We start from the raw sequence: 15,145 nt of genomic DNA on the forward strand, positions 1-15,145 counted from the left end.
AGTAGTTTGAAGCATTTTACGTTCATTTAGGCACATTGTTGTCGTAAGTTGACTTTGCTGCTATCTGCTGGCCAACTGCAGAAACGACACGTCAATTTGTTACTGTTCAAACAAGCTGTTTGGTGGAATTGCGCTGCTGCCATCTAGTGGCCATGAGAGGAAATGTCAGCTAATTCGCACTAAGACCTCATCAACGTGGAAAAATAATAGATTTTTAATATCAGAACATTATTTGCAGTTGGATATAATACAAAACACGTCAGGTTTCAGGTTAGACCGTTTGTTTATTGTGCGACTAATTTTTTACTCCATGTATGACACTGGCAATGACTGTCCTTATGTGCTCTATATAAATAAAGTTGAGTTGAATGACATTTATACATTTCCTGTATCCACTATTGCAGCTGAATGAGAGTATGAATATATCTTATCACACTAATACAAAATTACATCAGCACCAACTGTTAACAGATGCACATACAAGTAACTTCACTTTTCCAATTTTTATTAAAATTTTCTGTACATCACAAATTTACTTGAGCTCCTTGACAGACAAACCTGCAGAGAGAGAGAGAGAGAGAAAACATGTTAGAACAATTAATTCAAATTCAGTCAAAATAGTGACTCCGTTGCATTATATTTGTGTCAAGTGTCATAAACATTAGTTTTGTGCTCATTCACTAACCAGGAGGAAGTGATTGCTTGAGCTTCTCGGCCTTCTCCTTGTCAGTGATGACCAGCGTGTACAGATATCTGCTGCAGCGGACCTTGAACTTCACATTGTCCTTGTTCTTCTTGATTTTCACGGCTGCAAAAATGTTCACGTTAAACCGTGCGACTTTAACGGCAGTGGAAGAGTGGGCTCGAGTCGATACGTACATTTGGCATCCTTCCTCCTGGCCGTCAGCAGGAAGTCTTTGATTTCTTCAATCTTGCGAGGCTACAAACAAAAACAAAACATTAATACGACAACAATGATTTTCATTTCCAAAGAATTATGATGGGAAGTTATGGATGTTAGTGGACCGGTGGAACTGGGCTTTCTGTGACAGACCGAAAGTCAGCACTTGGTCCATCATTACTTTGGCAAGTGTGTAAATGCATCACGGGCACAGCAGCCTGAGATGCTTGGACGCCTTGCTGTTCACTGTTAACACTGAACTCAGATGGTGAACAGAAAAGTGTAATTATTGGTAGTGGTGGAAGTTACTAACTAATGGTACCTGCTAGTTACTTAAGGTCCAATACGTGACAAACTTAAGACGGTTGTTTGCAAAAAAATAAATAAAAATGTTTACAGGAAATTTACATTTTCAGCTAATAGCAATTGATACTTTCAAAATTTATGACACACCAGCATGCTCACACTTTTGGTACATTTGAGTTTTGTAGGCTTTAATTGTACATATTCTGTAATTTTCACGCCTGTAACATAAAGTCACGTTAACGTAGCGTCAACTCCACCAGACACGACGCCATGCTAATGCTAACAACCTGAGCTCGCTGTTAGCTTTGTTTTTAACCGCTGCGGCGCGACTCTTCTTTTCTCGCCTCGTGCTGAAAAAATACGTTGCTCGTTCATGCACAACACTATCAGCTAATACGCGTTAACAAATGAGTTTGTGACATTATGGGTTCCTTACCATGGCGCCGTGTCAGCCGACTGGACGCTGAGGAAGAGCAAACAAGACACGACGTCAGACAATCGGCTATAACAGAGCATACATATGCTTCGTGTAAGAAAGGGATTGGACAAAACGTGCCTAAGGATGGGTGTAAATATACAATACCGAAACGAGTATGTGATGTGTTTGTGTTTTAAAGGATGGATGACGATTACAAATGGATGTTAGTGTTATAATTTCGTCCTCACCCGAAATAGCTAATAGAAGATGAAAAAGAGGCGGTACTTCCGGTGTAGCGAGTTTATATAGTGCAGTACGGCGAGCGCGCAGGGACAAAATTTGATTAGCAGCATTCGCGTTACGGAAAAGCGGCAGCCTACAGTTTAATAAACCTACATCAATTTTGGGACATTAATTAGCAAATTCTGTTAATTAAAAAGGATGTAACTTACATCGCCTCTTTGTATGTTTCTCTTCACTAATGCTAGGATTTGTGCATAGATTTTTAGCTTAAACCAGCGTCATGTGTCGTGTGCGTGTTTGGCTTTAATGAGCACTGCTCCTTGTATAGTTCCCTTTCAAATAAACTCGGCGAGCTTTGTCAATAATTTACATCAGGAGCGGTCCTCTTGAGCCGAGCACACGCGCTTGTTAAACTTTGAGTGACAAGATCTGCCCGTTTCTATGGAGACAACACGATTTTACGAAGATGGCTGGAGGAGAGTGGTCCCCCACCATCACTACCACCATCATCCCTTTCGCCAAGCTCTCCCCTATATGAGCTCAATAGTGCCTGGACTTCAATTAGTCTTAAAAAGAAAAAAGTAAAAGTCTCATGTCAATCATTAAACAACAGAAACAAGTGAGTCAGAAGGTAGAAAACCATATCAGAAGTATTTGATCAAATATTTTATTATTTATAAATGACCTGAAGGAGCCCTGCCATGTTTTGTAAAAGGTTGCAGTTGTGCTTGTTGACACTAGAGGGCGGTATTATACTGCAGGTGTAGCAAGTGGGCCCAAATGAGGCTCTCTCATCAGTCGCACGCTGGCTCTAACAAAAATACTTGCTTTGAAGCATGGGTATAGCAGTAGTGGCGGACTTATACCATTAGGCAAAACTAGGCCCCATAAATTCATCATACACTAATGGTCAATACAGTCTTTACTGTTTTGCGCACATTAATTATGTTTTTGATTAAAATCGTTTCGCTAAATTGCCAGCAGGATGCTTCTCGTATCGTATGTGTCTTCCTTCTTCTTTTTTTTTTTTTAGTTTTCGCTAATAATAATAATAATAATAATAATAATAATACATTTTATTTGTATAGCGCTTTTCAGAAGACTCAAAGACACTTTACAAAAATAAAACTGAACGATGGACTATATACCACGTAGGAGGCGGGACTTCCGGGTTTTCACCCATCAACTTTGTTTCGGTTTGCGGCGTGTGGGCCGCGTCCCAGTACTTGCGCTTCCGCCTTTGTGCCCCTCGGTTGCGCGTTCCCGTCGATGGGTGCGAGGCTGCGAGTATGTAGTGTCTGTCTCAGTGTCCGAAGCATTTCAAATAGCCGAGACGCCCTCTTGCCGATGAGAGGGAGCGCGCGGTTGGGGGGAAGCAGGGGTGGGGGTGCGAGTGTTGGAACGCGGCCAGCAGTGGCCGGAAACGGCGCTGATGTGGAAAACCCGGAAGTCCGTGGCATCTACCCCATGGTTTTCACTGAGCAGAAAGGGTTTGAAATATGTAAGCAGCAACATAATCTACAATAGTAGAGTTGCGAGTGCAATATTTTATTTTATTTTATTTTATTTTATTTTATTTTATTTTATTTTATTTTATTTTATTTTATTTTTTTTTATTTTATTTTATTTTATTTTAATGACCTGTTGCTTTGTGTGTTGTCTTCTCATTCCAAAGAGCCCCATGCCCACATTTATCTGGTGCCCCCAATTTTTTAAATTGGCCCCATAGGGTCAGATTACAAATCAGGGTTTTAAGCAAGGGTTATGAGTTCAAACAAAGGTATCCAGTCAAGAGCAGAGTCAGAATTCAAATTCTAAAGTTTAAGAGCCTGGGAAAGTTTTTCCGAATAAGGTTTCAAGTCTGGATTAAGATATCAAATGAGGGATATGGTTTCAAATTATGATTTCAAGTCAGGGTTAAATGTTTATTCTGATGATTGACAAATTGGGCCACACAAGGCAAGATAACTGCATTTGTCGAGCACAATTCTTACACAAAGCAATTCAGTGTGCTTTCAACCACATACAATAGCAAGAATGCACATAAAATAATTCCATAAAACATGAAAACAATCAGCAATTACATAAAAAATGAGAAGTGCAAATGAAAAACGTTCATATGTCATGTGCGCAGGACTTGTTTTCACAATGGATTTGGATGCACTGAAAATGCAATTCAGTCCTCGCAGACATCGATTGGGGGCGCTGTGGATCCACAAAATGGAACTTTGCAAGCCATGGCTGGTTTGAGTGTTATTTTTCAACAAACATCTGATGACTGGATGAGTCTACCACTGCAGCCAGACTTGATAATCATAATAATAATAATAATGATGATTATGACTTCTCCACAATCACAAAGGTCACTTGCGGTTCTTCAGCAGACATTTTTGTTTCCAATTTTGTTAATGCAGATTAAGATAGATGGCCAACTAGTTCAATACCACATTTGGATAAAAAAAAGAAAGAAACAAACAAACGCACTCATATGCACCTGTCAAGGGAAAATAAGATTACTTGTGATTTCCTGTCGTTTCGTCAATAATTTAACCTCTCAGTGATGACAGCACAAAGTAAATCAGAATATCGCTCACGTCTGACCGAAATCTCATAAATCACAATTTGGCAAATTAAATATTTTTTTCTAAAATCTCTATTTTTGGTCTGTCCACGCATGTTGGTTTAATTTTTACAAATTATTGAACAATCTAAAGTGTTGAAAATGGTGTGCTCTCTTTGATGACGCATCGTTACTGGTTCAACAAATATGCCGTTTTTGGGGTCTCCTGAAAAGTGATAATTTTGGAGATACGGGGTTTTGGCCCGACGCCAGTGATGTGTTTTTGGTTAGCTGGAGAGTTTGTAACTTGAATTTTAAACGATAGTTACTCTTTTCTTTTCAAGCAATCTGTCATTTGGTTGCCAGCAAGTTTTTCACAAATCAGTTTGCTAGCATCTTTCATTTGTACATCACTTGTAACTCACTTTTCTTGAGTGTTTTATTTTTTGCAAACTGGTAAGTTTGGAAGTCACACTTTTTTTTCTTTTTTTTTTTTAGCATCTCATGGTTTTAAGGAGATGGAGTGTTTGAAACTGTATCTGGCTAACTACTGTGTTGGTGTCTCGTGTTGTTTTAGCTAACGCTAGTTGGAGAGTTTGTTACGCTCATTTTAGCATCTCATGTATTTTCCCCAGCTCGCCAGGATTTGTAACTCATGTTTTTATCTAATTTGTTGTGGTCTCCTGTTTCGTTTTTTGCTGGCTAAAAAGTTTGTAACTTGAGTTTCAAGTAGCGATGGACAAATGAAGCTTCATGAAGCACTTGTGATATTTTTTCCTCCTCTAAATGGCACTCTTGGTTTAAAGATGCAGTGGAAATTTAATCGATTTCCATTGCGCTAGCCTTTATATTTAAATCAAGAGCACCATCTAGAGCAGTTAGAAAATATTGCCAGTGCTTCATGAAGCTTCATGAAGCTTCGTTGTCCCATCGCTAGTTTCAAGCTAACTAGTTTGTTGGCATCGTGTTTTTATAGGTAAGTCAAGTAGCATTTTAGAATCTCACTTTTTATTTATTTATTATTCCTTTTTTTAGAGAGTTTGAAGTCCATGTTTTCAGCAAACTAGTTTGTTAACATCTCTTGTTTATGGGAGTTATTAGTTCGTTAGCATAACATGCTTTTAGCTGGAGCATTAGCATGTTTCCCCATACAAATTTAAGGCGTGACGAGTAAGCGACCCCATAAAATGATCAACTCCATAAGCAAGATTGAAAATAGACTCTCCGTCTCATCGTTCCAACAGGCCCTGCAGCCACATTGGCGCTTAATAAGGGTATTTAAAGAACTTATCTCACTCTGTGATACCACCCGTTGCCCTAAGAATTCATATTAACATCTTTTGCTTTTGCGTCGGCGCCTAATTACTGGCGACAAAGAGCAGCTGGAAGGTACGCGGGTATTAGGGGGGAGTAATGATCCAAGTGAAACGAAAACAGCAAGTGAGATATTGAAACTGTGGCGATAATGAATAAGCCATCAGCCCGATAGAATAAAATCTCTTGGACAGACAAATTGTGACAAGGCTGCGGTGGGTTTTAGCCTTTTTTTGGTAGCATGCTGTCAATGAAATTAGGAACTTTGGTAGGTTTGATATTTGCATTGTATTTGATGAAATACAAACTCTGAAATGTTCACAAGCAAAGAACACAAATAACAATTTTTTACTGTCAATAAGGGGTGTTAAAAAAATCAATTCAGCAATATATCGCGATATTACAGCGCACAATTCTTAAAAATTCTCGTATCGATTCAATATGGAGCCGAATTGATTTTCAAAGATACATTTTGGATGGAAATATTCAACAAAATGTCTTAATTAGGGTTAGGGTTCACACTTGAAGCATGGAAGAATGTTATATTATTAATTTGATTTCAATGCTGTTCAAACATGAAACAGATTCCAACCTGATTGTTAATTGTGGTTCACAGTTATAAGCCTGAAGTACATTTTAAATTTTTCATACAAATCTTACAGTTTACTGATTAGTATTTTCTAAATTTGAGTAAAAAAAAAAATCACAATAATTGACTTATAGACTTAATAGATTCGTATCGGGATTATTCGGCATTGAATCGAATCGTGACCTAAGAATCGTGATATGTATCGAATCGCAAGCTACTAGGCAATTCACACCCCTACTGTCAATTATATACATCACCTATTATGATAACTTGGCACAATAATAACAAAATTCTCTGCACACAAAATTGGTTCTCTCTTTTATTAGCTTGCATAGTGCTCAAACCGAGAAGAGAAAACAAATCACTGGATAGAGCTTTGCTGAAAGCTAAATTCTGATAAGACAATCAGGACTGAACTGACAACATGCCCCGTGGGTTAGCAAAACAAAACAACATAAAAAAAGCAAAATTATCCAAGTGTAACTGAAAAAAAAAAACATCATGTTTTTTTAGTATCATAAAGCTGTTTGTTTTGTTGTTGTTGTTTTTTTTACAGGAAGACTTTATTACTTCCCACCATGGTAGCTAAGTAGCATAAGAATATGCTGAATTTTCTGTTCAAATGTCGCAGTAATAGAATTGCATTTATCTATTTTTGCAATCTCTGGCCACTATCTCTGACATGGCAAAATGGACGTTTTGTAAGGTGTCCATTGCTGTGACCCCCAGCGTGACGCGACTAAAGAGTCAAGAGGCTGAAGTAGCCGCGGATGTCGGACGTAGCATTATAATTGCCCCTCAACCGCGCGGTGTCCAACCCGATCTAAGTCTCTTTTTCAGAGCTGCTGTGACAGGTGTGCGGCTTCTCCATGAATTATGGAACACCCCCGTGGGGCAAATGGTGGTCCAGAACGCGGCGAAGGGCCCGGCAGCCTTCATCCGTGTGACACCCTTCGTTCCATACAAATTCAAGCGACAGCGTGCCGTCCTTTGTAAGATTGCTGCCAAGGTCGAAGTTTTCAAATTCAAAAAAAGCACGTTGAGAATCCATCGTCAACAAACTCGGAAATGAACCCACAAGTCGAGCCCCGCTTGCTCGCGCTGTGGGTCACGCATGTTAACAAGGTCGAACAAATCTCCTAAAAGTTCCTGGCAAAGCGCCTTTATCGCTAGTGAGTGCTAGCTAAAGAAAATAACCTCTTGAGGCTCACCATTTGTTTATTTACATGGCTTGGAGTTCATTTTGCACCCTACAGAAATCATTCTGGATTAAAAATGCTGCTCCTAAAAACATGGGCCCTCCGGCCAATTTAAAAATATAAAAATATCTGAAAAGTTAGACTACAAGGAGGGAAATAGTTAGTATGACATTAAAATGAATGTCACAGGTGTCCTTCCTCATCTCAGAAATGATCGATCTCATTGACTAGTCAAGTATCGATCTGGGTTTTTATCAGAGGAAAACCTCAAACACAGATTACGGCAGATTATTCCGGGAGTATTAAGGGTTATACTTTGGCAGAATCAACAATGTGATCCCTGTCTCCTATGCGGAGAGAGTTGCCTCAAAAGTATTCACACAAATAAATTTGGGATTTTCGCGTGTTTTTGAGATCAACAAATACATCCGTGATTTTCACTTTTTTCAGATCTGACCTTCCATTATATGTTTATTGTACACAGGTCGGGAAACAAAATGCGACTTTAGTTTGTTTCCTTTGAGCTTGTTTTTGTATTTTCTTCTACTGTTAAATTTTCTTCTTCTACGCCACTAAAGCAGCAGCGTCGAAAGAGGTAACCGTAGAAGAAGAGTGTTTTTCAAGCGAAGGCAAAAGAAGCTCGAGGGAAACCGATTAAGGTCGCATTTTGTTTCCCGACTTGAGTAAAACAAACACATAATAGAGGATCACATAACGGCTCGTTTTCCATTTTTCAATTTCCAGTTTTAAACGAGAAACGGGAGATGTCTCGTTCCTCTTTCTGTGCTTTTCTTATACAGTAGGTCCAGTAAGAGCATTTCCATAATGGTGTTCTGTCCTGGTCCACTTTTTGTACGTCCTACCTAACTCGGATTTTTTTTTTTTTTTGCACTCCCAAGGCCTGTGTACACCCTGGAGCACCCACCATTTGTCTTTTTTTAGTCTCAGGCTGAATAGCTCCTTAGTCCATGTCCTCTGTTACATTTTTTATTTTTTTACAATTTACTGTCTCTGATATGCCAATTTTGTGGGATCTCTGTGCAAAAGGGTCTCCGAAAAAAAGGTAAGATAACAAAATGCATGGAAGGATCACTCAGACTCAAAGTGAATTTTGGTTACACGTGTTGCCGTGGTTGGGCGTGCAGGCTTGGGAGGTGATTAAAAAGCCATTAGCACAATGACTCTGGCAGGTAATTCACCAGGCAGTCATCAGAAACCCAGTTAGCGTCCAGGAGAGGCTGCCTGAAAAGAAATGATGGAGGAAGATATTATATCAAATTGCTTGTGTGTGAACAAAAAAAAAAAAAACACCTGCTAAATCACTGTCATTCCCCAAGATTTCATTTTGCATTTTCTCACCTAGCAGGGAATGTGACAACAAACGTGTACGTTCAATTAAGTCCGTCTATGTTCAGAACATGAACAGAACAATAACACAAAAGCACGAGGAGGGAGAAAGGACTTCTTCTTTGAGCCGTGACCATCGTGTGCTTATTGCGTTGACACAATGTGATTTTCTAACGTGTATTTGTACTCTACATTGACCAGCGCTCTGCTTCTGTTCTAATCTATTTCCATTCACGCCTTATTTGCTTCCATCTTTCATTCCGAGCTCCATTATCTTCGAAAATTGCCTCCCGCTGTTTGACAATATGAGGCCGCCAGACAAAACGTACAGCACTCGTCGCACAGTGGAACATTTCGTATGGTCGCTGTCTGATAACCATGTATGGCACTGTTGTGCGACATTTCCTGACATGACTGTAATAAACAAACTGAGAGTGGGGTTTGTTCTTGCCAAGAATGAGTAATAATTGTACAGACCACAGAATCCAGGACAAGGAAAAACGTTTTTATTTTGTCATTAAAAAAAAGAACAGAGAAACTTTAAGAAGACGCCTATTTTGTATAAACTTTTGTACATTCCTATTTGAACACATTTTCTCTTTTTTTCCTCATTAAATAACCCCCCAAAAAACACAAAAAAAGACAAAGAATCTGACCAACAGTCTTTACCAAAGACTATCTAGCCAAGAGAAATACAATTCATCACAACACAAAAAACAAACGTCACAAACATAACCAACAAACCCCAAAAAACTAAACCAATAAAAAACAACAACAACAATAACAATCTGACAAGGTCTGTGTAAACAAAACAAATATAATTCCATCACAACACACAAAAAAAACTGACATTACCACAAAAAAAAAACCCTCAAAACATTGTTTGTAAGATGGCAACAGCTACTGTCCTGTTGTACTAAAACCCAAGATGTTTGTGCTAAAAACATCAAATTGTTTAACTGACAAACTTCTTCCTGACTAAAAACACAACACAAGATGCTACCAAAATAGTAAAACCTACCTACCTACAAAACATGAGCTACTAACACACAAAATATGACATGCTCACAAAAAAACTCCAATTACAAAGTTCTCTAGCTCACTACCAGAAAGATTTACTAAGTTTCTTGGTCTTGAAATCATGAGTTGCCTTGATGGTTTTCTGGATCTAAGCAAAACATTTGACTGTAGTCGACCATAAAAAAACAAAATAAAAAATAAACTCGATACAGTATTCAGGATGGTGCCCTCAATTGATTAGCTATCTTGACAACAGAAAGTAATTCACAAACAAATCTAGAATTCTCTCTGGGATACCCCAGGGTTCAATCTTGGTCCCTTTATTCTTTTTAATTTACATCAACAATATTCATCCTTTATTATTTGCTGATGATGTAAACAGTATGCAAACAGTAGCTAATTATCAGATGTCCTTAATTGGCTTTAGAGTAATAAACTAACCCTTAAAAAACGGCATGATATTTTGTGGTACAAATAAATCCCACTTAAAAGAACCAAAATATGAATTAACTGAAAAGGAAACTTTTTGAGTACCTATACTCGTACCAAGCTTTTGGCCGTTGTTTTGGACGACTGTCACATTAACCTACTAACCAAAACCTTGTGTTCGAGTTAAAATATACTGTGTGTTTTTGTTTTTTGTTTTTTTATCTCCAGGGGTGTAGTTCACAAAGCAGGTTTAGTCAGAACCCTGGGTCAAGAAACCCTGAAATGTGTGAAACTCTGCGTCTTCCGTTTCAGAAAGGGAGGTAATTGAAACCAGAGGAAAAGAGGTAACTAACCTGGTTCATAAAAAGAGGTCAGTTACCGTAGCAACGTTGTCCATGAATCAAACCTAGTCGCTGGTAGGTTTTTCACAATGAACCTCGAGGTTTTCTCTGTCCCCGCCTCCTTTCAGCCAAACATGACATTTTCACGACTTTTTCTCTTAAGACCCATATGGTCAAATTTGCCATATATGATCACATTAAGATTTTCAGTTGAGAGGGGTAAACCGCCTCCCCGTTTTCATGGTGACCCGACGAATCGGTGAAACTACTCTGTGTTGATATAACTACCTCAAATCAGCTGTCCTGGAACCGAAAACACTGAGTTTCTTGTCAACTCGCTGTTCAGGGTTAGTCTCGGTGTTTGTTGAACATGCTTTGTAAAATGGACTCCTGGACTGCAACATAGTCAACATATCTGAGCAAACTACTGTTAATCCAAAATAGCTTTTTAAGATGTTTGATTTGCATTGTTTATCCAAAATTTGATCATTTCATATGTTTCTGAAGGGAGCACAATCTAGTACAAGGCAAGCCGTCTTGGCTTTACTCCCTGCGTGCGCTGTTTTAAAATTGTGCTAAACAAACAAACAAAAACATCAGTTAAAAATGATATAAAACATCAGATGCTAACAGGCAAGTAACACAAGTTACTAACCTTGTAGCTAGCTAAAAACATGAGAAACATCATGAAAAAAAGTGTCTTAAATATAAATGTGTTTGTGATCGTCTTCCAAGAAGAACTGAACGCAAGTCAAAAGCCAAAGAGTAAACTCTCCAAAGTGTCCAAGTCGTAAGATCAGTGGTGGTGGTTAGCTTATAGCTAATTGCTTGAACTTGCAGAGAAATTGGCAGCGTTCTGTTTCGAATATCTCTTTCAAAGCCCCGAGGCTGAGTTTCTTCTCTTCTGTTTTTTTTTTGTCTTGCCCAGGCCAATTGGAGCTGCTGTAATTCATAACTTTGACTTTTTCTCCACATCCTTCTCAGTGGCACTCTCGGGGGCTTTGAAGATGGAGTCCAAACAGCTCACTTGCTGTCTTTTTGTACCATGGATATGTGAACTTGGGCCCGCGGTAGTAGGAAATAGAGTACCGAAATTAATTCCCAGTAATTAGAACCAAAAGACTCTCAGGACTAGTAATATAATTTTAAGTGTAGTGGTCCACATAGCTGACTTTGGTGACCAGAAGATGAGCATCAGGTAGAATCCTTCAGAGAGATGTTGTGAATTCCTGCTAGTTTGTGGAGACTCCAACTCCAAAAAGTGAACATTTATTTCACTTTCTGTTGGAAGTTTGAACTGAAAGTGTGGAAAACATTTTATGACTATTAAGATGAAATGGGTTTTTCAAAGTATGTCAGTTCATAAAACAGACTTTGAATTCAATTCCACGATGCAAAAAATAATAATAATTGTATTCTACCCATTAGCAGTGACGTTGTTGAAAGTTGCATTCAGTAGTAGAGCAATGACAAAACTCTCATGACTATTATAATTTTATGGACCAATGGAAGTTGGCAGTGGTAGGGTGGACCTTTTGCAAAAATAACATTGAACAATTTGAATTCCATCGCAGCATCACAGTCGATAACCACCAGCAACCGAGAGGAGCCTGCCGCGTTATCGTCTGAACCCCAGACGTATTCGCGTAGCATTCATTATCGTAGCTATCTCCTTCTCTTCTTATTGCACTCCGGCACTCGCTATCTTCACTCGCACTAACGCTGTGCCTGTAATTGCATTAGTGGCGACAAAAGAGGGATGGACGTGCGCGTTGCGTGTTCTGTGAGGTAAGTCGGTAATTGAATTCTAATTGTTTGGCGGGGACGGTCGAGCCATGTAAACAAGAAAGAGCAGACGAGTCAAGAAGTCACTTCTTGTCGCAGTATATATAGTGCTACTCACACTGAGTGTACGGAAGTTGCGGCTGTTTGGTGGTGGTCGGAGGGGCCGTAGACGCACTCTGGCAGCCTCAGCTGTGGCGACTTATGTAGCTTACCGCCACCACAGTGTGGATGTTTGAGTGCATGAATAATGTATCCATTCCATTGTAAAGCGTCTTTGAGTGTCTAATTAGATAGAAAAGCGCTATATAAATCAGATGCATTATTTATTTTTTTGTTGTTGTTTTTTTTGTTTTTTTAATTATATATTTTTTTATTACTGTAATAAACACTGGAAAACACCAAGTGTTGTATTGTTCTTTATTTATTGCAAGGAAGAGTTAAAATTGCACAGAGCAAGAGCTGTAGTAATAGCAGTATATCATTTAATTAAAGTTTTGATGTTTGGAATGGTTGCTGACATAACATTTAGTAACGATTAACAGATAGTAAACATTCTTAACAAGTAGACCAAGTAATGAACGAATTAGTAATAAAACTGATGACATGACTAACTAACTAACTAACTAACTAACTAACTAACTAACTAACTAACTAACTAACTAACTGACAGCTGAACTGAGTGACTCGCTAAATTATTGTCATGAAGACTAACTAACTAACCAACTAACTAACTAACCAACTAACTAACTAACTGTCATGATCAAATTATTGACTGATTAACTGAGTGACTAACTGAATTACTAACTTCCATGATGGAACCAATTGTGTGATAAATTGTCACCAACTAACTGACTAACTGATGATACATGTCACGATTAACTGGTGGACTGAACAATTAACTAACTGATAGAACTAACAAATGAGCAAACAAGATAGATAACTCAATAACTGACATAAATAGACAAGAGACAGACAGACAGACAGAATGTTAGATTGACTAACTGATAAATCAAATTGAGTAAATTGATTAACTATTTAACTGACTAATTTACTAGCTAGCTGATGGCACTGCCTAACTGTTGAACACATTGAACACTACCTACCAACTAGTTCACTGCTAAACTAACTAAATAACATGAACAAGAAGCGAAGAATTGCTCTTGTGTTTTAGTGTAAAAGGAGTGAAAATGTGTCCTGTAGCGGGTAGATTGCTGTCCTTGGACGGCACATCTCAAGTTGGACATTCTCTCTGTCACAAAGCTGTCAGAGCTCAGTGGCTGCTTTTAAAGGCGAGCTTGACCCGATCGATCATGATTGATGCTAGACCCGAATAAATCCACCCGCGAACTGTTGTTTGGAGCACAAACACTTAAAGCCTGAGGCAGGACTCCAGCCGCTAACGTTCTCATATACAACCAAGCTCAGCTTCTAAACCATCACCACTTTGTAAGTCAACTAAAGCTCGCATTTACAGGTAAGGCAGCATTTTACCATAATGCCGCTTTTCTCAATGTACTCGCCCCGGAGCGTTTCTGCCTGGCCTTGGCTGTGACCACACATATCTCCAAGGTCCAGTTGGATTAGAGACAGTGAGACAGTGGAATTGAAATAGTCGAAATGGAGCGGCTACGGAATGGCTCGTGCTCCTCCAAAGGCATTAACCCGGGTCACTGCGGAGGGAGTGTGCTGTTGCCGGTGTGTGGAAGAGATCAGAGAGCGGGCGGGAGATCCTCCTCTGCGGCGCCATTGTGGTCCGGGTAGCATAGATCAAACTGAGGAATCCCGGCAGAGCGCTCCCGAGAAAGCGCTTACCGGGAGGCAATTGGAGGCGACACTCCGAGGAGAGGGAGGGCTAGCATACATCTGGCCTTTTTAAGATAGCGCCAGGAGATTTCAGCTTCTCCCAAATCGGGTTAAGGTGGGATAATGTGGGAATGCGCTGCTAAGTGACAGATAAGGCAAATGCAACTTAGTGGACTGCAGTCATTGGGTTCAGGTGTCGATTATTGAGGAACAGTCGCGGTCGGATTTAGTCGCGAATAACAATGCAATGATAACTGATTGACTAACTAACCAGTGAAGTCACAAATGAAGTAAGTGACAGAATTTTGACTTGCCAACTGCAGGTACAGCCCTGCCGCGTCCCTCGAGTGTCCTTGAAATTGTTCCTTTGACAGCACAACTTGTTTCCTCTTTGCATGGATACAAATGTCCTGCTGAGACTAATTTCTCTGTGAGGATAAAAAGAATAGATATTAGCGTGAAGTGCAACGTGCGTTGGCTCTCCAGACAATTCCCTGACAGTTGTTCCCCCGCGGCGTCCGCCAGACGCCATTTTTATCTCCCAAATATCTGAGTAATAGAAAAAGGACTCAATTGCACGCCGAGGGGCCTGACGTATTAAAGCACCTCACTTGACCGAGACTTATTACTGCCTCTTTGGTGAAGTGATGTCTCTGCGATACTGCGTCTGATAAGATGGCAATTTCAATAAGAGGCTTGGCAGGGGCTTGTGCACCCTGGGCTGGGGGGCTGGACTAAAAGGGATGTATTTCATGAGGGAGCGCTTGATAAAATGAGCATTTGCAAAAGTGAGATCAAAGCCATGTTGCCAGGGCTTCACGTAGGAACTTTTGCTCCATTTGGAAGGCGGGGAGGTGGTCTCATGGTGGGAGTCACATCTATTTTCCACC

The 15,145-nt window shown here is 39.6% G+C and overlaps 1 protein-coding gene across 3 annotated transcripts; it reads right to left on the reverse strand.

The window, feature by feature from the left end:
* Nucleotides 1–488: 488 nt before the first annotated feature.
* On the reverse strand, nt 489–1,926 carry rpl38 (ribosomal protein L38). 3 transcript variants are annotated; one of them, XM_086064524.1, is made up of 5 exons: nt 1,874–1,926; nt 1,644–1,670; nt 880–940; nt 686–808; nt 489–558 (listed from the first exon to the last, which is right to left on the reverse strand). In XM_086064524.1, the coding sequence occupies exons 2-5, from the start codon at nt 1,644–1,646 to the stop codon at nt 533–535; spliced, it is 213 nt and encodes a 70-aa protein (XP_085920650.1). In that variant the 5' UTR covers nt 1,647–1,670; nt 1,874–1,926; the 3' UTR covers nt 489–532. The 3 variants fall into 3 exon arrangements, with proteins under 3 accessions (XP_085920650.1, XP_085920651.1, XP_085920652.1); XM_086064525.1 differs by lacking the exon at nt 1,874–1,926 and adding an exon at nt 1,764–1,840; XM_086064526.1 differs by lacking the exon at nt 1,874–1,926 and having other exon boundaries at nt 1,644–1,709.
* Between the last annotated feature and the right edge of the window lie 13,219 nt (nt 1,927–15,145).

Source organism: Leptonotus elevatus, chromosome 20, assembly GCF_054856555.1.
Source record: "Leptonotus elevatus isolate MCC_2025b chromosome 20, RoL_Lele_1.0, whole genome shotgun sequence".
In the NCBI taxonomy this organism is placed as follows: Eukaryota; Metazoa; Chordata; class Actinopteri; order Syngnathiformes; family Syngnathidae; genus Leptonotus; species Leptonotus elevatus.